Source organism: Lethenteron reissneri, chromosome 10, assembly GCF_015708825.2.
Source record: "Lethenteron reissneri isolate LAM-NWPU_2019-01 chromosome 10, ASM1570882v1, whole genome shotgun sequence".
NCBI lineage: Eukaryota > Metazoa > Chordata > Hyperoartia > Petromyzontiformes > Petromyzontidae > Lethenteron > Lethenteron reissneri.
In genome coordinates this window covers 11,157,204-11,180,502 of record NC_083788.1, presented here as the reverse complement: position 1 = coordinate 11,180,502, position 23,299 = coordinate 11,157,204, and the positions used below count along the sequence as shown (strand labels likewise).

The following is a 23,299-nucleotide window of genomic DNA, read 5'->3' as shown; positions in this document are numbered from 1 at the left end:
AGGAATGTTTGAACCGGTTCTGGGCCTCCCCTAGGGCGACTCGGCCTTAAATGAGTACCCGGGGCGGTGAGACAAAGGCGTGCGGGCGTGTGTGTGTGTGTGTGTTGTCCACCCTTCCACCTCGTGTGACGTTCCAGCCTTCGTAGGTGCTCCCTAACAGCGCTTGCTTGGCCCAACGTTCTGTGAATGGCCACGTGGCTGAATCTTTGTCTTTGTCTCCGAGTTTGCCAGAAACATCTGCTGGATCGTGGGGGCCGCGCTGAAATCCGCGACAGAAGGCGGTGTTGCTAGTGACGGTGTTGCTAATGGCGGTGTTGCTAGTGACGGTGTTGCTAGTGGCGGTGTTGCTAGTGGCGGTGTTGCTAGTGGCGGTGTTGCTAGTGGCGGTGTTGCTAGTGGCGGTGTTGCTAGTGGCGGTGTTGCTAGTGGCGGTGTTGCTCGTGGCTGTTTTTCAGGATTCCTGCCAATCTTATCTCAGTAGGGGGGAGGGCGATGTTGCTGCTCTATGTAAATATTAACTGATGTGATCTCACTTGAGTACACTTTTTCTGTTGCAGCAGCTAAATTATCAGCGTTGGGATGTTTTGTCCAATGCGAGTTACATTTTATGGGTGGGGTGGGGGTGCTATGGGAGTCGCGTACGGCTCAGAGAGGACGCGATCACATAGCTCGGCAATCAGTGCCTGATTAAGGTAGTGCGGGGCCTGTAGCAGATGTTATAAATAAATAAAAACCACGTAAATATTAAAACACTAATTTTTTACTTGCATAGTAAAGTAATTGTATTTTTTTATTTGCAATACAGCCCAGATAATACGACAAATCGCTAACCTTAAACACCCAGTCGTTCTTAAAAGCTAAAGGCGGTATAGTACTATAGTAATAGAGCAAGTACAGAACCACTGAACCGGAATTGATAGCTTCAAAGCGTTTAGCGCGGGGCCTTTGAAAGTGCGGGGCCCGTAGCTACTACTTATGTAGCTACTACATATGTACTACTACATGTGTAGTAGCGACTACTTATGTAGTAGCTACTACATTTGTAGCTACTTTTGCTTCTACGATAATCCGGCATAGCTCTGCGATTACGCGCAGACTGAATGAAAACAAGCTATGGGATCAGACCGGAGTGCGTTCAAACTTCACTCGGCAAGCTGCTCGCGAGTATCTTGCCGAGCGGCGAGGCGGCAAGCACGCGGCCTCAGCGGCGCACGGTTCGAATCCAGCGGCCGCCTTGATTAATCTTACGGCTGCAGCAACCGTGCGTCGCGGTGAGCGGACGTTTAAAGATTTCCCGTTGCGGGAATTCGCAACAAAAAAATTAACCCGTAAAAAACAAAGTTTTTCACTATAAAGCCTTTATATGCGTGGCATCGGTTTTATTTTATTATTCATTTCTGTTTTTCTTGAGTAAGAGTTTCATTTTGATCACATTAGTATTTTAAATTAAATATGAAAAAAAAAATTCTCTAAAAAGTGGAAAATTTTGGGAAAATATTTTCACGAAAATAAATTGTCACGCACAACGAGTCTGTGTGCAAAATGTCAGCTCGATTGGATCACGGGAAGTGGGTTAAAAAACGACCGAAAGATTTGCACGGTCGTAAGCGCGCAAGCAAGCAAGTGAACTTAATATAAAGGATTTTAAAAAAGTAGGTCGCCCGCGTGCCCCCCGCGTCACGCTCCAAATTTGTAAAATTAGAAAAATAAATTACCCCAGCAATTTACTCGAATTGAAATCGTACAACAACGGCAATCATCGCCCCCCCCCCACCTAAGTGCGACAAATTGGCGGCAGGACACTCCTGAACAATCTTCATGGATATTCAGTTGAGGCTCTACCGGGTAAACAAAAGCGTGATTGTCACGATGTTGGCGGTGGTTTCTGGTAGTGATGTTGATGGGGGGCGAATTAAGAATGCGCCACTGAGCACGGTGATGGCGATGGCGATGACAGTGATATTGATACGAGTAGCAGTGATGATGATGATAATACTAATGAAGATGATGCTGACTAGGACAACGAATAGGGATCTCGAATTAATCGCCACGTGAAGGGGTGGGGGGGTGTAGAGTAAAAAGTGATGGTGGTTGTGGTTGGGGGAGGGTTGAGAGGCAGAGCCGTCCCTAGGCGCACAGGGAATCAGGGCGAATGCCCCGGGCCCCGCGCTTTGGGGGACCCGGCGCTTTGACGTCACGGTGTCCGATGTAATGCTTTGAAGGCGTCGGAGGACGCCCCCCCCCCTCGCCCTATCGACAGCCCTGGAGAGGAGAGTGAGTGAGTGTGAGGAGTTGTGGGGGTTGAGAGAGGTGAGCGAAGTGAGTGGAGTGAGTGGGCGCTGACGGTGTGGAACGGGGGAGTTGTGGATGTCGTTGAGTCCTTTTCTCTTCCCGCGCTGACACGAACGCCTCGAACGGGAGTTGCCCCACGGAGGGCATCGTGTGGACACGGGGGAGCAGAACGGAGCGAGACGAGGCGAGACTCGGAGGGGCTGCTGAGTGCTGGGGTAGCGCCATGGACCCAAACAACCCAAGCTGAACGCATAAGGGCCCCAAGTGTGTGTGTGTGTTGGACTTCTTTCGCGCCGTACGTAGCCAACCGTGCTAATCGATGACGCGAGGGAAGGACAACAACATTAAACACAAAAAGCTATTTTAAAGCAATTATTTATCAATCGCTCCCGCATGCTACACTCACTACTATTCCCTGCTGTGTGTATGTTGGACTTCTTTCGCGCCATACGTAGCCAACCGTGCTAATCGGTGACGCGAGGGAAGGACAACAACATTAAACACAAAAAGCTATTTTAAAGCAATTATTTATCAATCGCTCCCGCATGCTACACTCACTACTATTCCCTGCTGTGTGTATGTTGGACTTCTTTCGCGCCATATGTAGCCAACCGTGCTAATCGGTGACGCGAGGGAAGGACAACAACATTAAACACAAAAAGCTATTTTAAAGCAATTATTTATCAATCGCTCCCGCATGCTACACTCACTACTATTCACTGCTGTGTGTGTTGAACTTCTTTCGCGCCGTACGTAGCCAACCGCGATAATCGGAGGTGGGGCGGGCGGGGGGGAGGACAACAACACTAAAGCACAAAAAGGAGTTCTCAAGAAATTAGTTTTTTCAACGCAGATTTTAAAGTTGCGTAGCTCCAAGCGGCTTCCTAATTAATATCGGGTGGAAGAGCGTTCCAGACGGCCGCAAAAGCAGCGCATCTGAAAGCGCGCGATGCAGGTGACCGTTTTTGTTGGGTGTGGGGGGGACCCCGGGTTCATGAACAATATATGAATGCATTAAATATCAGCTCAGATTCAGGTGCTAATAAAAATGTGCTGTACATTAGTGGGCGCTGTTGCGTTGCCGATTGCGCATAAATCACAAATAACAAACACCCTTGCCTAACATCGTCTCATCGCACACACACACAGCTCCATATCTTGTCCGCACAATTCTCTTGTCTCGCTACATCATCTGTCTCTTGTCCAGATCTCTTCTGCCATCTCACGGGAAGTTTACGAATTGAAAGGGGTGGTTGGGGTGGGTGGGTCTCGGGTGAACGGGTGGGCGGGTGGATCCCCCCCACCACCCACCCTCACCCCCCACCCACCCACTCCCAAAACATATTTTCTGCCTACGGCCCTAGGTAATGAAGCCCTGGGTGGGTGGGGCAAGTAGCGCCATTGGCCGAGATGGGAAGAAATTTCTCTCTGCAGACGCCAGGCGGCGCGCTCTAGCCACGGTCCAGCACCGCACCCACGTGCTGAACGGAATCATTCCGCGCCCCGATACTGATGCACGTGCGTGTGTTGAACTTATTTATCATCGTCCGCGGTTTAATATACTGCCGGACCAAGGTCTAGCCAAGCCCTCGCCCGCATCTGACAATCTTACGACGTAATAATCCACCCAGCACCAGCACTCGGTAAACTGTGGGTCACAGGCAAACTCTTCTTGCAAGCGGTCTAAGCCAGGGTGGAAGAGCAGGCCAACTTTTCCCTCTTAGAGGGGCTCTCGAGAGGGGCTCCCTACGTGTGGAAGGAGGCCCTTACGCCAGCAGAGTGGCATCATGAGCACGTGGCACCGCAGAGCAGCAGCTTCACCTTCACTTGTCCAGGTCATCTTCTTGGTGCTTTCGGTAAAGTCACGTAGAAGGGAAGTAATAAAATAATAAAAAATAAAACATAATAAAATATTGAATTAAGTTTTATTTTTAGAATTTTATTATTATTTTATTAATAAAAATAAAACATAATAAAATATTAATAAAAATAAAACATAATAACATATTTTATTATGTTTTATTTTTTATTATTTTATTATTATAATAAAATAATAATTTAAATAATAAAATAATGCTTTTGTTATGATAATAAAATAATAAAAATAAAACATTATAAAATATTTTATTATGTTTTATTTTTATTATTTTATTACTTCCCTTCTACGTGACTTTACCGAAAGAACCAAGAAGATTAATCCCTGCAGTCACGAAAGCTTTAAATCGAAAAATGGTCCAGGTCAACCACGCAGAGTTTCGAAGCTTCGTCTCAAGGAAGGGTTTGCTGCACATTTGGCCAATCGCATTGATGGGCAGTTTGGCTTCGTGTGGAAAAGATAACGGAGAACCAGGAGAAACCCCACCTCGTCACGAACAAGGGGGTAACAGCAAGGGCCTACAGAGACGGGTTCACGAACCCACTTGCCGTACTGCCATCTGTGTGTATGTTGAACTTCTTTCGCACCGTACGTAGCCAAACGTGCTAATCGGAGGGGGAGAAAATAACGATTCCCTTTATCCAGCAAAACTTCACTGACCCTTTTCCAGAAGGTGCCTCCACCTCTGCGTACAATGGGATGTTTGGCCTCGCTTGCACTCAAAGTAAAATCATTAAATCTATATTCTTTGGGTTTTTCAGTAAAGAAAATAACAAAGAAAATAACAAAAAACTACGACGTTTCGATCACAACACAAACGATCGTCATCAGGATGACATCAGGAGGATGACGACCGCTTGTGTTTGCGATCGTAACGTCATAGTTTTTTGTCATTTTCTTTTAACCATCCACGTGATTTTACCGAAAGACCCAACGAATACGAATTCCTGCAGCCACGACAGCTTTTAAGTCAAGTCGCATTCAAACCGCTAAGCAAAGTGGGTTTTTGGCGGAGCATTGCCTTTGGCAGGGCATTCCTCGGCCGCCACTCCAATAACGGCGTGGCAGCAAAGGAATGGAAGGCGCGCCGAGGGAGGAGACGGGAGCGATCAAATCGGCTCGCGTCGAAGGGCCTTCGGGGCTCCCGGGGCAACTCGGAACGGCTCGGTGGATTGTTCACGTGGCAAGAGCGTCGAGAAATGGAGAATTTGCCTGGGGAGCAGTGCCGGATTAAGCTAAGTGCGGGGCCTGTAGCATATGATGTTATAAAGGGGTCATAAATTACAACAACACAAAAACACGTAAATATTAAAACACATTTTTTTACTTGCACAGTGAAGTAATTGTATTTTTTCATTTCCTATACAGCCAGATAATACGACAAATCGCAAACCTTAAACACCCATATTATTGGTTCTTTAAGGTAAAGTCACGTAGAATGGAAATAATAAAATGTATATATATAATACATGTGTTTTATATCTTTTTTATTTTATTATTTCCTTTGTACGTGACTTTACCGAAAGAACCAAGAATATGAATCCCTGCAGTCACGAAAGCTTGAAATCAAAACTCAAACACCCAGTCGTTCGTAAAAGTTGAAGGCGGTATAGTACTATAGTAATAGAGCAAGTGCAGAACCACTGAACCGGAATTGATAGCTTCAAAGCGTTTAGCGCGGGGCCCTTGAAAGTGCGGGGCCCGTAGCTACTACATATGTAGCTACTTGTGCTACTGGGATGATCGGGCACTGCTGGGGGGAGGGAGGGAGGGAGGGATGCCTTCATGCATCAGCAGATTGTCCACGGCTAGGATGATGCTGAATTTAATCATTGCGCGTGTCAATCACCGCGAAAGAACGTGTCCATCGCTCCTCCATCATCAACCACCATCATATTCTTGGTTCTTTCGGTAAATTGCGTAAATAGAAAATAAAAATAAAATATAAAATTCATTAAACATCATCATCATCTTCTTCTTGGTTCTTTCGGTAAAGTCACGTAGAATGGAAAGAATAAAATAAATAAATACATAAATATACATTCTACGTGACTTTACCGAAAGAACCAAGAAGATGAATCCCTGCAGTCACAAAAGCTTTTAATCGAAATCATCATCATCATCCACGTTGCGTGACATTCACAGAGGGTCACGTGTGTCGGTGCGTGTGGGGGGGGGGTGCTTGTGACGTCCCCACCAAAACAACCCGCTCGCGCCCCCCCCCCACATCCCCTGTGACGTCACCAACAGCTGTACGCGCATGCGCGGTGGAGGCTTCCGCGACCTCCGCCTCAAGCTCCCCTCTTTGGGTGGTTTGCTGGCGCTTTAAACTATACAAATTTAAATCCCTTAAAACAACATTGCTTTTTAAATACATAAACTGTTATTTACAAATCAGTTCCTCGTCGAAATAGCGCACGCACCTCGCGATCCGTAGTAAAAACATCGTCAAGATTTTATTTGCACTTTTCTGAGGCGCTTCGCTGGCGGGAGAAGAGGCCGACTCCGTCGGATGGAACGGCGCCTCCGCGGAGCCTCGAGCAATTAAGGCGAGACGGTAATTAGCTAAAGATAATTGGTGGCTAATTGTTGTCATTCAAGCCTCACATCCACTCCTCATCGCTTGCCTTCTTCTCCACCCCGTCGTGGTGTCACCTGAGGGGTGAAGTATGGTCGATGGCCTTCCGTGGTGCAGCGAATTCGCTGCGTTTGTAGATTCTTCAATGAATGTTCGCGCGTGATAATTAAGGTGAAGTTATGCACACAGTTAAGTAGCTTAATTAGCGAATGCAGTCGTCGTTAAGCTTCACCCAACCATTGTCGTGGTGTGACCTGAGGGGTGAAGTATGGTCGATGGCCTTCGGTGGTGGAGCTGATTCGGCGCGCTTTTAAGATTCCGTTTAAAGAATTCGCGCGTGAAAATTGAGGTGACGCGTTACCATTAATTGGCTTTTAATTAGCGAATTCACCGTCAGTTTCCGCCCCCCGCCCACCCAGCGTTGACCGGCGTGGTGAAGTATGGTCAGAACCATCGGGAAAGATTTCGCTCCGCGGTAGATTACGCAAATAAGAAACTTAGTTTTTTTTTTCAGGAGCAATTATTAATTTTGCCGGCGTGCAGTTGATGAGCTTCGCTATCTCAACGAGTCAATGTCATCGGCTTCACCCAACCCGCGGTGACCAGCGTGGTTGTTGTTGCACCGATGGAGATGGATCGATTAAAAGCAGTGTTGTGTTGTGTGTGGGCAGCTTGCTGTGTGGATCGTTAACATTTGCGGGATCGCGAGATGATGATCAGAATCAGGATTGTTATTTATCCTGGAGGAAAACCGATTAACCGTGAAGCTCTTTTTCACACGTGTCCAATCGATGACGATGTGGGCTTTACAGATTGACACCCATGTCAATATTACAGCAACGAGGCACTTCAGCGAGGTGAAGTAGTATTGGTCGCGTCAATCTCACTGTCTCCAGCAGTGGAGTGGCCTCGTGTCTTTCGATTCAATGAACGACAGAGCCGGGGGGAGCGGTGGCGCAGTGGTTAGTAACACGCGGCCTGGGGACCCGAGTTTAAAATAAAAAAAATCTCGCTCACGGTCAACGTTCGGTGGCGAATAATTGAACCGGTCCTGGGCCTCAAGTTCAGAATCAACCCCTGGTGGGGTGTGTAATGAATGCATCGGCACTGGGAAATCAAAGGCGGTCATCGGCGTGGTGTTGGGCCCAGCTCTTCCCACTCCCCGTGCCTTGCACTCCACCCCAAACGTCCGCTAAAGATATGTTTTGTCTTTGATTAACGCATGCCCACTGTACGTCTGGAAATTGCCTCTTCGAATCGTATCGATTCCCTGGCGATTCCGCTTAGGTTGGGTTGTATTGATACAGTGATAATTGATTGGGAATCGATTCTGGATGGGGGGGTAGATCCTGGTTTTGAGAATCGATTCTTGTTTTGGCATGGCGCACGTGGTATACGAGTCGGCAGTCGCATCAATCGGTCTGCAGTGCGACACGCGGGGTGAGCTTCTCTTGTCAGTCCACTGCTGGATGAACGCGTTTCGTGAATGTTGAATGGCCATACTTCACCACGCTGGTCCGTGCGCGTCGGTGAATGGTTGAATGGTGCGCCAGGGTTTGTGTGGTGTAAATCTTGTTTTGTCCGGTGTTGAATCGATCGAGTCTACGGTGGGAGAGCGAATCCGTAACGCATTACTGTAGCCACGCTTGTATGGGAGACGGAGTGCATTGTTGCTATGCAGTACATTACAAGCAATGGTACAAATGCTCTGATAATGCATTGTCTTTGTACTCAACATTTACAATTTTTTATGTTGTGGATTCACTCTTCAACACACCGGTGGGCTCAAGTAGTTAACTATTTGTCTTTTGTCAACGTGACACTTTTTTTACTGATTGGCCGTGTCGGGTGGTGGAGGGTTACGACACATAAATAACGCGATCTAACCCAAAAACGTTTATTATGTTTTTGTACTGTTCGTCTTTTGGTGTTCTCTGGTCTAAAACTGTGTGAGAGAGAGCTGTCTCTGATGTGGACCAGTCAGTTTCAAAGACAATACAATACATTACCAGATAATGTTTGCGTGTTCACAAGTACTGCGTGTGGTTAATGCAGTACTTGATGCCTTGAAAAAGGTTTATTTGGTATTTGAAAATCTTAACACAACTGTTTTATTGTCAGAAAGGGTAAAACCTATTCTTATATTTTTTCATACAATCAACGCTGTAGTCACGTGGCATGCAAGAAAATAACATGGGTGCTTTGCTGATGTTTGGATGTACCGTTTGTTTAGCTTCGGAGGTGCGGGGCGGAAGGATAATAAGCAAGATGTGAGCGCACCTTGCCGTGTGTTAATGCAACCAATTGGTGTGCATCTAGATAATTTATTGTGGCATGTTCTATGAAAAAGACTCATTGCCCGAAACGTTGCCCGTTAGAAACGTTTTCCTGTTAAGACAGTGCTGTGGATGAATATGTTGAGTTTGTTGTTAAAGTGGCATAAAATAATCTAGTGGTACCAATCTAAAGTGCTGTGTAATCCTTAGGCTCCACAGTGTTGTGGATATTTTAGTGCAACGTGTAAGCATTTACGACCATATTGATTTTTTTTCTTGTAAATGTATTGGACAGTATTTCAAATCATTCATGCGTTGCCTGCGTCATTGGATACTTGAGAGGTTTCAATGACCAGCACTTGGCATGAAATGACTCTATAAACTATTAAAAACTATTTTTTATTTTACCAGCCCACTGAGCTAAACAGTTCTTTTTCAGAAGCGACCTGGCCACAAATGAGAGCCCAATGAAGTGGCTTATCACGTGGAAATTTATAGCAGCCCAATGTGGAGGGAAACACCGGAGGACCCGGAGAAAAATCCACGCATCCACTGGGAGAACATGCACAGGATGGAACCCAAGACCTCCTGTATACCAGGCGAGGTAGTTAACATATCCTAGCCACCGTGATGATGATAGAGAGAGACACGCAAACTCCAAATACACAGCAGGCGTCAGGGTCGGGATCGAAGCCCACGGACGAACGGTATTAACTTATTTTTCAGAAGCGACCTGGTCACAAATAGATAGCTCAACGAAGTGACTCATCTTCGCGTGGACATTTACAGCAGTCAAAAACGCGTGTTCTTAAACGGGGAGGGTAAACCCCGAGGACCCGGTCAAGAAATCCACGCGACCACGGGGAGAGAGAGAGAGAGACACGCAAACTCCAAATATACAGCAAGCGGCAGGGTCGGGATCTAACCCACGACCTCCTGCATACCAGGCGAGGTAGCTAACATCTCTGAGCCACCTTGACTCGGCTTGCTGAGCAAGTGGCTCGCAGTCGGTAGGTTTGCGAGTTCAAATCCTGTTTGGGGCGGTTGACTCGGCAGCCACTTTGTGGGGAGGTCAACACTGTCCTTTGAAAGAGACTTGCCCCTGCTGTAGGAATGTGGATTTTCCATCTCGGGGCTGTAAACAGGAGATTAGCGCCACCTCAATGCTCATCTGAGCAAGGCTCTTGACGTTTTGACTCCAGTGTTGAAGAGTGACGCCGCTGGGCTTTAATGTGCGTTTCGAACTGTATGGCAATTGTAACATAACATAATTTACACTCCAAGTACGGTAATCTAATGCTGTCATAGCACCCCTGGAAATTAATTTCGTGAACACATCTCAAGAGTTAACATGCCTAATAATGTAATGCAAGAAGACAAATAGGTAAATAGCAGGTATATATATATATATATACCTACGTGACTTTACCGAAAGAACCAAAGAGTATGGATTCCTGCAGTCACGAAAGCTTCAAATCAAGATTGCAACGCATCTCACAATATAGCAACACAATTGTGTAATATCTCAAAATGACAATGGCAACAACAACAACATCACCAGGCATGGGACATCTACTGCTGGATGAAGACCTCCCCAAGCAGCCATCACTTGCGATGTAACAATCGACAAGAGCGGATTTCATCACTCCGTCTCCTCCGTGGACGTTTCTCGTGGACGCGTTTCTTTCCTTGGTTGCAACTCCCGTCACAATTCTTAACCCTCAGACATCATCCCTTAGGATGAAGTGTCCCTGCCCAAGAAGTTTTAATTTCATCAACCGTTTGAGTCGTGTCGTTAATCTGCGTTATGCGCTTTGCATGTCTTCTTTTCTCTAATCCGTGTGTTCATTCCAAGCGTGCGTCTCTGCAGAGGCGGTATTCAGTGTGTTCCATTGGTTTGGTAGGAGAGGGCAGTACAGCAAAGATGTGGACTCCACCTGTTCTGTCTATGGGATAGAGCGTTTCCCCCATGCGTGGTTTCTACTGGTGCTCCATTTTCCTCCACACGTGCATAAACATGCATTCATTGGCCGGTAATGCCTTAACATATAGAGGACCGCGAGTGAGTGAATGGAATTGTGTATGCGTTGCAAGTTGAAATTATTATTGCAGAACCATGTCATAACAGTTGGCGTGGACTGATTGAAAATGTGACTCATTAAAGCAGATTGGTGCGTTCCTTTTTAAGTTAAGCTTTACCAAAGCACTCCAACCTGCTCTCGCCACGCCTATTTACTTCATAATGTGTTACTCTGGTCTACCTTGGGTGGTTATCCGAGGTAAACGTGTCACCTCCTCGTTTTCCTCTTCCTGCTTCAGCCGCCCGGCACTGCTCGGCATTTAAATGTCTCCCCCCCTTAGACTCTTTGCCCAGGTCATATAGCCTTGCTCGATTTAAAAAAAAACACACACACACGTTCAGTCTTATCACAGCTTTAATAGTGCTGCGGATTTGCTCGCCAATCTCGCGTCCTGGTCCCTTGGCCCCGCGCTCGGTAACCGTCAATAAATTGTTGCTGAGCTTAAGAGGGCCCACGACGTCAGACACGCCCTCAGAACGATTGTTTAAGGGCGCTTTATAAATTAAAATTAAATTTTTGTCGTCATACTTCTACCCGGCGTCGATGAAGTTACAAATTAGGTCACACACATACTGTACACACACACACACATATCTTTTATAAGCTGCATTACTAACGTTTGCTTTATATTTTACGATGATCAAGAGACTATTGTAATGTTGATACAGCCGCCACCCCCCCCCCCCCCCCCACTGTGTCGAGAGTCAAAACTGTTCAAATGAACTATTCAAACAATGTTTTACTTTACCAGGTAAGGCCCACTAAGCATTTCATTTATCAGAAGCAACCTGGCCACAAATGAAAGCTCAACTAAGTGACATATGTGGACATTTAGACCAACTAAATACTCTTAAAAGCGTGTTTCTAAATGTGGCGGGGGAAAAAAACGGAGGAACGCGGAGAAAAATCCACGCGACCACAACGGGGAGAACACGCAAACTCCAAATATACAGCAGGCGTCAGGGTCGGGATCGAACCCACGACCTCCTGTGTATAGCAGGCGAGGTAGTTAACATCTCCTAGCCACCCGTGGCAGCAACTGGCCGAGCGGTGACCCCTAGGAGCACGCAGCTGCCCCTGAGCCAGTTGTAATTGGACCTGAGCCACAACTTGTAGACGTGCGTCTCTAAGGGTTAAGACGCTGCTGCTGCTGCTGGGACCTCGATCGATCAAGGGTATTCGTGAGGCCTTTCTCTGCCCCAACAGGTGGCTGTGTGTGTGATGTGTTTGGGCGTGGTGTGTGTGGGTAGTGTGATCGTGCACAGGGCAGTGTGTGGGATGTGTGTCGTGTGTGTGTGTGTGGTGCAGACCTGAGGTCAATTGCATTGTAAACTGAAATTACGTTTACAATTTTACTGTTCTAGCAATTCGTATGTGTGTGTGTGTTATGTTTTAGTTGTCTGCGGGATTTGTCTGTGTATGTTTTTTTTGTATGGGGAGTTGAGCTTCGAACCTTGCTGTATGAGTTTGATTCCAGGTAAACTAATGTTTACCTGGAATCTATCTATGTCGACGCAGCCTCAAATGAGAACTGCACCTGGCATCGTGGGTAAAGGCAATTGGGCGTGGTTCTGGCAATGTCTAGTAGTTTTCCGTGTTGACCTTAAAATAGGTGCTCACGAACACCACTTGCCACAACAGTTCGGTAATGGCTATATGGGTGCTCTTTGGTGTTTGTGTGGATTGGACTGACCTTCGCATGGCTTCCAAGTGCACCTAGTCTGGCACGAGTGCCCTGGTGACATCTCTTGTCACTTGGCAGCGAATGGCAGCTGTTGTTATTGATGCACAGGGTGTGTGTGCGCTTGTGTGTCTGGTCGCACAAGTTTGTATTTGTCAATGTGTGCTCGTGTCTTTCAGTATGTCTGTGTACGTATACACGCGCGTGTCTCTGCTCTATCTGTCTATGTGGGTGTGTCAATATGTCCACGTGTACCTCTGTGTGTCAGTACGTCTGTGTTGTTGTACCACTGTGTGCGTGGGAACGGTGGTGTTACGAACCCGGCAACCCGAGTTTGATTCCCGCTCACGGCCCACACCGGTGTCGATTATCTGAACCGGTCCTGGTCCTCCGCTAGGTCGCCTCGGCCTTAAATTAATACCCGGTGCGGTGCATCAACATCGCTACTGGGGAGACAAAGTTGGCTGGGAGTGGTCCTGGCCCCACCACCCCCCACATACTCTACCAGCACTTGCCCCCGACAGTGCTATATGGGGGATCCTTGTCTTTGGGGAGGGGTTCAGTTCTTTGACTTGCAGTGCGTGTTCTGCACCTCTGCCAAGATAAGGCCTAGCTTGCACGGAACACACCCCACTCTCATCGTCACCCTTTCGTATTTGTCTTCACTGTTTGCGTGCAAATAGACCTCCTTTGCAGGAGCACACTTGTAAGTGATGATTTGGCAGTTTGCTGCCAATGGAACAAACATGTTTACATACCCCTGCTTACTTAAGCTGGGCACGTTGGCGGTTTCGAAGCAATCTCCGGTGTCTTATCGATAATCATCAGGCACGGTGCGATAATGATCAGGCACTCTTGATACACGCATCGTATTATACATGTGAGAAACTGTAATTTATGCTCTGTGCATTTGATATGCGGATGTTACTGACGTGACCATTCAGGCGAATGGAGCGAACAAAATTGCAAACTCGAGCTGATACGAACAACAGACAATACAAACGAGATGATAACAAGGAGGCAAAACATGCTCGGTCCTCAAATTGAATCGCAACCCTCGAATGAGTCCCGACGATTACTGGAATCGCTGTGGCGAGGGATTAAAATAATTCCATCCCGTCGAAAATTCCCGTGACACGTCTAATGACGACGATGATCGCCGATGACCTCGCAGGCGCAAACCCGGCTGTCGGTGGAGGAGCACGACGACGATGGTGGTGAGCCCTGGCCCGCCGCTCAGTGAGCGGCTATATTTAGTCGACTCTTTCGCTGGAACTTGGCCCGTGCCAACGTCGCCTCGGAGTTCACCGACTGGAAGCGGCCGTGGAGCTCGCAATGTTTATTTATTTATTTCCCCCCACAAACTTGCCGCGTTGGCATTTCAGCGCTGGCATAAATAGACTGGGGGGGGGGGGGGGGGGAGTCTTTTTAAACGTCCCTCCAAGCCAAATACCGAACGACCCAGCGCACCATTCATCGACGCCGGTCTCTGCAAAAGTGCCTTTGGCTGCCAGCGACAGTTAGACCCCCGACGACGCGTCAGGGCGCGGCGTTTCTCGTTCTGTCCCGTGCATCTCCCAAACGTCTCGCGAGCGCCGTGGGATTCATCGGGAGGTTTGAGCTCCGCTCCAGTTTCTACGCCGAGCTCCGTTGAGCCGATCTCTCCTGCTGTGGAGGGCACGAGCGGTCGAGGGGGCGCGGCGTGCACAGGTGCGTGATGCAGGGTGGCACGGTGCACGCCCAGATATAAAAACGGCCGGCGCTCGGCACCGTCCGGCACATGCACTCGATGAGTGAGTTGAGCATTTATCGTATTGTTCAGATTAGAAGACGCTCCGGAAATGTAAGACACACCTCCAAACTTCATGTTTTTGGGCGGTCGTTTTGAATGAAGTTAATTTTATAATCGGCGGGAGAATACGGCCCTACTGAGAGCCAACTTCCAGAGCGAAATGGGTGGAGAGAGAGAGATATGTCTATAGGAATAGTTATGTTGAATGGCCAGTGGTTTCTCCTGTTGTGTCTGGGTGATTGTGTATTTGCTTTGGAGAACTGTCTTCTGGAAGTTGATTTCCGAACAACTATATTTGAACGCATCTTTTTTCAGAGGAAAACGTTGTCTTTTTCCGGATTATAAGACGCATCCGAAACTTGTTTTTTAAAACGGACAGAGAAGATGGTGCGGAGAAAATGGTGATTGTCGCCGACCTTTGGCCAGTTGCGCTGTCCGTCGTAGTTGCAGCTGTCTGCTGTTGTCGGTGACTGCTCCACTTGACGTCGACTCTTCAGACGACCCTTAATTGATTGGACAGTTCACCGTTAAGGGAGCAAGGGGCATGGGGGGGTGTGTGGTGTGGGTGTTAGGAATGTAATGGTTCCACTCTCCTACCTCTTTCTTCCCAGTGATTCAATGAATCATTACGATTAGATTTTTGCTTATTTATAGTCTCGTTCATATTGTCTGGTATGTTCCGCCTCGTTGATATTGTCTGTCTCATCTATTTCGGCTCGCGTGCATTGTCTGTCCCATATGTTACGTTCCGTTAGCCGACAGGTAACGTGCGCATTCTTGGCGTACATTTCGGATAAATCGTGCAGTCGATTCTGAAGTCGGGTCTGTCCGCAGCTGACCGATTGGTTGCATGCAGCTGAATCGCTCCTATTTGGACGTCTCTGGGTGCACGTAAACAGCCAATTAGGTTGCGCAAATTTGCAGAGAGATTTGTTTGTGCAACTGACGGCCCGGCTGTGGACTCGCCCCCCCCACATGTACCACTCGATGTGTGCGTCATACACGTGAGAGTGGATTTTAATCGACGGACTCGTCGCCTCACCCCCAACCCCCGTGCCCTCACGACGGCACAGGCCCTTGCTGATCGCGAAGACCCTGTAAACTCGAGCGAACATGTGTGACGAGGAGCTCATCTTCCACTTTGACGAGAAGGAGGGCTCACTGAGGAAGCCGCGCGATCGCCCGCCGCAGAAACCCGCCGGGGAGAGCGACGACGAAGATGGGGACGAGTACTTCCGGTGAGTCTGCGCACTTCCGGCGAGATATCAACGTTTCAAACCCTCCTGGAGTAAAAAAAAATCCGTTTTGAGCAAGGCAAGATGAACGCAACTCCCGTTGTCTGTCGCGAAGCGAGCCATCGCAGTTGATGCACTTCGTAAAATGCATTGTTATTAAATCTAATGAAGAATACTAGTTTGTGCCCGTGCAGTGATGATCCAAATTACCCGCTGCCATATGCGAGACCGCGTCAAATCAGTTACTCCCATCGCGCCCCCACCCGACGTGACCCCCTGCAGGATTTGCCCGATCACGGAGATCCAGGTCGTGGACAAGAGCTCCCCGCAGCACGTGAAGTCGGCGGCCCAGGTCTCCGCTGGCCCGGCCGCCAACTCCCCCCGGCCCAAGGTCTCCCCCCGCGTGCGGGTGAGTGCACACGCGGCTCGTCGCGTCACCAACGCCCCATCGCTTAAACACCCGCGAACGCGGGGAGAACGGCGCAACGCAGGGCAACCGTTTGTGTGTCCACTACTGTATGAAGGCCACCCCCCCCATCCCCATGCCTGTGCCATTAGGGCTGAGCTCGGTTGATTTAGGACCGGTTCAGATATCGCTCGCCGTTGATGTCGGCCACCCACCACTGGTGATATCATTGACCGGGAATAAAACTCATTTTGTTGGCTTCTGAGAGCGGTGTGCTAACCACTTTGCCACCACGCCACCAAAATGAATGAAGCAAATCATAATGGTAACAACAAATGATTTAATTGCGGAATCGATTCAGTAGTTGTTGCTCACCAAACGTCGGCTGTCTTGAGGCCCACACACATGGCCGAGGCGCTGAGTTCAAACCCCAGGCAGCGATCTGTTGCAACAAGACGCGTCCGTTATACGGCCAAGTGCGTGGACGTCCACACAGCTGCGACAGCCACATTTACAGCTGGGAAGAGTAGCGTCTGCAGCAGCCGCATCGTTTAATCTCCGAGTGCATGAGGCAATCACTTGGTTCGTCAAGACAGTTGGCAACACACGGAACGCAGTCTCGCACACGGTCCGTCAGCCGTGCTGATCTATCGTTCGTGTACACGTCCAATCTGCTTTGTCAATCCACTGCTTGATGAGGGCGCCTACCCACGCCTTGCGGGCCGTGAGGAATATTTGACCATACTTCACCACGCTGGTCAGTGTGGGTTGGTGAAGATGGGTGCAGAGCAACAGTCGATTTGCCACACTGCTTCCCGTCTTTTTTCACACGGTGGCGGTCGCCCATCCACACACTTTCCAAGCTCAACTCTTTTTGGCGCCCGTGACCTGACGAGAATCGGGTGCGTTACGGGTAAATTGGTAACAGGCGCTTAGTTATTACATTCATAAAAATCTCCGCTTCTCCTGCACTTTATGACTTTACTGCTTTTGCGTTTATTTCCCCGAGTAAAGCCCATTGACCAGCACAGCTCTTCTTCAAGGGCGACTTTGTTGTTGTTTTCAAATGACCCAATCTATCGAAATATCTGCTATCACGCATTTTGCCATGGTGTTTTTTTTTTTAAACGAGAATATATATCTCTCTTTTCGTTCCCTTAAATAAAGAAATAACCGTTATTAATATCCGCAACACAATCCGGCCCCATCGAGCGTTCAGCCGTCGAGCTGTTCAACCGTCCCTGCCAAAGCCGCAGTTAATCAAATGAGATTGTGTGTTAAACAAAACAACAAAAAAAACAATCACTCTGGAAACCTGGCTGCCTTGAGTGGCAACCGCAGCCAAGTTGATTACCTAGGGGCCCAGGACTTCCTTCCTCAACGAGGTCTGCGTCTCTGTTCCCATGGGAGTTTTTTAAAAAGTTGTATTTTGTTTCAATGAATCGAAGGAAGCGCTTGATTTGAATACAATATAGATTCGTGTTGGGTGGAGCGGTGGTCCCCCGTGGTTAGCAGCCTGCGCCACGAACGAAGCCGGCTATGGTCGGAGTAAACTGTCGCGATGGATACGTGGGGTGGAGCCCCCAGTTCCTGTCTCACTCGTCTCGATAGAAGCCAAGTAAATTTTATTTTTGCTTCGATGCGTGGTGCCTACATGTCACAAATTTGCCACCCAAAAGGGGGCCATCACGTTAGTCACTTAAATTAGTCGGGGCTTATAATTGTTTTTTTACACTTTTATCTGACAACAAAACCTGTCATGTTTCAATTGACCACAATACCTGCGGTCGGAATGCAAACAAAACACACAACTCTGATAATGTATGCACTGTCCTTGAAAGTGATTGGTCCACACCCGAGACAGCTTTTCTTAGAGCCTAGTCTCACATGGTGTTTTGTTGCCAGATAAAGGGTAAAAAAAAACAATTATCATATTTTGCTACTGGCAAAGGAGGTTCCAATGGTAGTCGGGGCTGATTGATGATCCAGCCACTCGCCCATTCACTCCAGTCACTCGCTCGCTCACCTAGCGGTCAATCGCCTCCTTGTGTCCTCTTATATTGCTATAACCACGGTTACTCTTCCCATGAGCCTCAATAATTCCTCCGCCCGTGTTGACGATTCGGCTTACCATACCGACTTGTTCCGCCTCATCCACAGTGTGTTCAAACGCCCGCATTGCAGGTCACGACAATTTACGTTTGTTAACTCTCGCACAACTTCGACCGTGACGCAGGGACACGTGTGACGTACTGCTTTTAAAAAAAATTACCTCACCCAATCTTTGATGACCACCATGAAGCGGACGAAGTGTTTTATTGATTGTTAATGCTCCCGGAGGTGTTCACCAGCACGGTCGTGGATCTTGAACGGCAAACCTCTGCAACGTGCGGCAAACCGTGCTGCGGCGTCACCACCACCCGCATCCTTGCCCCCCCCCCCCTGCCCCTCCTCCCCTCGCCCTCAACCCCCTTCCCAGCCTCCCTTGCTTCATCGCCTCATTCCTTTCCCCAGCGTCTGGCTAATCATGTTGTTTGTGTTTATTTTTGTTTTGTGTTTTATGTCTTGCCCGATTTTGCGTGTGTCGCCTGAATGCTGCTTGTGCGTGGGGGCGCATCCCGTGTCTTGCCTGGCGTGCGGTGCGATGCTGGGTGTCAAGGATGGCATGAGAAAATCTGGTTTGCAGCAGGGCCGGGTATGTTCGTTCTCTTCTAATCAAAACTCACTCCCGGTCGCCCTCCCCTTGAAGGAAAGACGTCGCTCATAAAAACACACAAACAGCTCTCGTCTCCTTGAGATGCGTTTTTATTTTATTTTAGACTCTATGCGTTTAGATGGACGGCGTGTCTGTGCGACCGTACGACATGAGTCTACGTACTCTGTGAATGCGCGAAACAAAACAGACGTTGAAGTCAGAGCAGCGTATTCTCGCGATGTCGCTGCACTCGCCCTGTGGGATGTACGGCTGTGTGATCGCAGGTGACATCACTCGGAGGTGCTGTAATTAAATATTCGAGAATAACTTTATATATATTTTTTTTCCATTAACGAAGCTTCGAGCACGTATAAGACAGCGCAGGCAAACCGCACGGGGTGGGTAGTTCTCTAGAACATATAATAGCTGTGAGCTTTTTTTGAGCGGCGTCTTTTTCTTTAGATCATTGTTGCTTTGTGTGTGCTTTACATTCACCAATACGTTTTTTTGTGCACTGCTACAACCGAGCCACGCCGGGGGCCAGTGCCAAGCCAGCCCCAACAAAGGGTTCAGCCGGAGCCAGTGTTTTTTTTGTCCTTCAGTTCCCCCACTGCCGAACGCGAGCCATGCCGCTCGCTGTGCACGCAGCGAGTCGAGTCGTAACCTATAAAAAACAAATAACGCTGCCCCCTGGCCCTGCTTGGCCCCCCACTCCAAGCCAAATTGAGATGTCTCGCGAGGCCAGAATTTCACGGTTTGGTTCTGGCTCGGCTCGGCAAAGTAGCCAGTGGGAAAACCAACCCGTATCGTGAGGGTCCCCCCCCCCCTCGGTGCTGGTGTGGCTCGGATGTGGACAGTGGGAAAAAGGGGGTAAGACGGTCCGATCGTCATGTAGGAATGGCTGTGATTCATGACCTTTTCTGGGGGGCTGCTGTTCACCGTGACCCCCGCCGAACCATAAAAGGCACGATACCGCACAATGGCTAGAGTTGCAAAACACTTAACAGGCCTCCTCGGTAGAAGCAGTTGGAAAATATTTGAGTCCCTCTCGCTCTTGTACAGTTTCGTTCAGAATTGCGCCATTGGAGTCAGCGTCATAAGACGACGAATCCACGGGGCACTCTTGCAAAACAGTGCACAACCACTTGGTAAAGAATGGCCACAGAAGGAGATATGACAGAACTAAGTCTTTAATCTCAGCTGACCTCTTGTCCCCGCTGTATTTTCTATGTGCCATGCTTTAGAGAGGTTCATTGGCATCGCAAAATCATATGAAAAAATTAGTTTCTAAATTGTCAGGCGCTAGATTATTTACGACATTGAGTGAATACCCACATTTTATTACGATGGATTTTTTTTCTCACGTGCAGTAATTTCTGTGAAAAAGAGCTTCATGGCTCATCGGATTCCTCCATTGTAATTCACTATTCTAATTTATGACCGAGCCGAAGCCATCGACCAGCTCCGTGCTCAGACCTCTGAGCCACCCCGGCCACCTCTTATGGAATATTTGATTTGTTTAGAGAGAAAAAAATAAAATCCCAATCTGCGCTCACGGACGCCGTGAGGTGCGATGGTGGACACCGCTGGGAGTCACGGTCAGCAACATTCCCCGAGGCTTTGCCATCCGCGTGAAACATTCCATTGCCTCCCCCGTGAGCCTTGCGTCCTACCCTCCCAACTTGCCCGCACATGTGGGTCTCGCCACCGCCCTTGCAAATGAGACGGGGAGGAGGAGCGGCGTCCCTCGCCTCGCGAGTTCTCACACCTGGTTAAACAGGAACCGTGACTCCGGCTGAAGCACGTACAGCGTGAACAAAAACGCTGGTGCTCTGATCTCGAGAAATAAAATTGACCTGAGAACTTAATAGGACCTAAAGTGAAGTGATGTTACTTCTGGTGACTTCACGTGTTCAGATCAATTCGGATCAATCCAAATGTATTCGAGACTTCATACCTGGCCCCAATTTTTTTGTTCGTGTTCATCGGAAATTCGGGAACCCGGCCCGACTTCAGCAGGTCGTAAATATTTTCAGTCTCGAGTTCAGGGCTGCGGGAACTGCCCCGTCAGTACGGTTTACACTGTATATATTTAAAATCCGGCTCATTTGTGCAACTGGCTTTTCCACTTTTGCTCTTAATTTCAACATATATGTACACAAAAGGGTGCAAGCCTGCCAGGCTTGCTGGGTGGGCCGTGTTTGTAGAAGCGTTGAGGTCTGTGTGCGTTACTCACACGCGCTGCTGACTGCGATAAAAACACACTGTGCCTCTACCGGTGCCTACTGGGGCTGGGGAATGGTCGGTGTTTGGTTGGTCTGAGGACAAAGTTCCCCCGTGTAGGCTACACAGGCTGTCAGGCCAAACGCTGTTCACACAGGCAGCGATGATGGAGGCTGGTGTATGTCACTAGGGGATGTTGTGGGCCAGCGCCACGCTTGCCCGGCCGATGTTTACACACGGGACGCTCGTTGAATGCTGAAGTCCAACCTCGGGGAAGGCCTGACCGGTCGAAATATTTTTACAGATGTGTTAACCGAATAATTGAGTTCGGGTCACCAGGATTGTAGCGCAACGCACGAGGAACCTGCAGTGTTTACGTTCGCTTACTTACAGTTAGATTGCCGGCATGTCCTCGATTAGCCCAGGTCTTGTTTATTTGATACCTAGTAGGGTCCTCAGTCGTAGGCTGGCATAGCGTGATTGCCATGGGCTCTGCATCGACAGGTCCATGATCCCACTTGCTCATTGCAGGTCTAAATGGGTTTTTGTGCAACTAATTCACGAGTGCAGTTCAAGCGGCGGTTAGCACTGCGACTGGTAGTGGTGGCGGTTGCAGTGGATGGTGATGATGACAGTGGTGCTGTTGGAAATGATGAATGTGGTGGTGCTGATGATGACTGGTGGTGGTGTTCTTTTGTGGTGGTGTTGAGTATAGCGGTGATGGTTTTGATAATGGTGGTTTGTTGTGATGACTGCTAATGGAGATGGTAGTGTTGGCGGTGATGACAGTAGACATAAGGATGAAGGTGGTGTTGTTGTTGGTGGCGTTGTTGATGGTGTTGTTGGTGATGTTGTTCCTGATGTTGTTGGTGATGATGTTATTGGTGGTGGTGGTGTGGCGGTGCAGGAGGCATGGCGGCACGCTGTGGAGAAGGCCAAGCACATGCCGGATCCCTGGGCCTGAGTTCCACCTGGAGGAGATTGAGACAGAGGTGGCAACGCGATTCAGGTGGGGCGGTGCCCTTGTTGGGCTCACCTTGCACCTGCAATTAAAACAGTTAAGGTTAGAGAATAACAAACTTAAACAAACTCGTTCCGCGAGGTTCCGGGGGTGGGGGGGGCCCACAAATTTAACTTAAAATGGCATCGAGAGGCTGCCTGGGAGAATAAATGAAAGAGGTGAATTGAAAGTTAATTCCGCATGACCGGAGCCGTCATGACCGTGTGTTTGTGTGCGCGTGGCGTGCAACACAGGTACAACGCGCTGACGTCCAAGTGGGTGGAGGATGAAGTTTTCATGAAAATGGCGAAGCAGGTGCACGTTTATTTAGATTTTTTTAAAACAAATGCTGTTTTTATCCTTTTGCTTTGCACTATTCCTGTGTCTTGACACCATGGGTTCCAAAACAATTTGCAATTTTTTTTGCTCTTTGCTTTAAAATTTTTGCTTTTTACTATTTTATTTACCGGGTAGACCCCATTGCGCAGTTAGCTATTTTTCAGAGGCGACATGGCCATGATGATAGCTCGTCGAAGTGGCTTATATCATCATCACGCGTGGGAATTTATCGTCGCAGCCAAATAATCTGAACGCAGGTTTCTCAATATGGAGGGCAATACCAGAGGAACCCAGTGAAGAACATCCGACTACGACCACCATAGAGAGAGGGATCACGGGAACTCCTAAATATACAACAGGCATCGTCAGGGCCTAGGATCCAACCCATGGCCTCCTGCACACCAGGCGAAGGAGATAATATCTCTTCCACAGTGGCGCCCGATTATAAATGTAGATAGAATAAGTAATAAGTAACTAGTCAACAATACCCCTGCTGGGTGAAGGCCTTCCCACGCCACGTCAGATGTGGGGGGGAGGTTTATTTGACCATACTTCACCATGCTGGTCACTGTAGGTTCATTTAAGCAATGTCGATGACTGGTACCAGCGGTGTCAAGATCGGCCTCTGTGGTGGAGGCTCGTGAAGGACGCTACTGGGCAGTTGGAGGCAGTTGCCCTCCAACAACAACGGAGGGCGGAGGAGCGACGCTCACATCAACGAGCGGAGCGCCGGGTGGCTAAAGCACAGCAAGTTGGCACAAGTAGGGGGCACAGGTGGTGCATCAGCCAGTCATCTCAGTCAGTCGACCCGTGGCACCTGGGTCT

The 23,299-nt window shown here is 48.5% G+C and overlaps 1 protein-coding gene across 1 annotated transcript in view; it reads left to right on the top strand.

Moving 5' to 3' along the window:
* The first annotated feature begins 6,413 nt into the window (after positions 1-6,413).
* Positions 6,414-23,299, top strand: part of EEF2K (eukaryotic elongation factor 2 kinase) — a 39,991-nt gene continuing 23,105 nt past the window's right edge. Inside the window, 7 exon segments of the mRNA XM_061548913.1 lie at positions 6,414-6,725; positions 15,650-15,814; positions 16,094-16,220; positions 18,877-18,912; positions 22,043-22,096; positions 22,098-22,144; positions 22,390-22,450. Coding sequence (XP_061404897.1) covers positions 15,690-15,814; positions 16,094-16,220; positions 18,877-18,912; positions 22,043-22,096; positions 22,098-22,144; positions 22,390-22,450 — 450 coding nt within the window. The 5' untranslated portion in view covers positions 6,414-6,725; positions 15,650-15,689.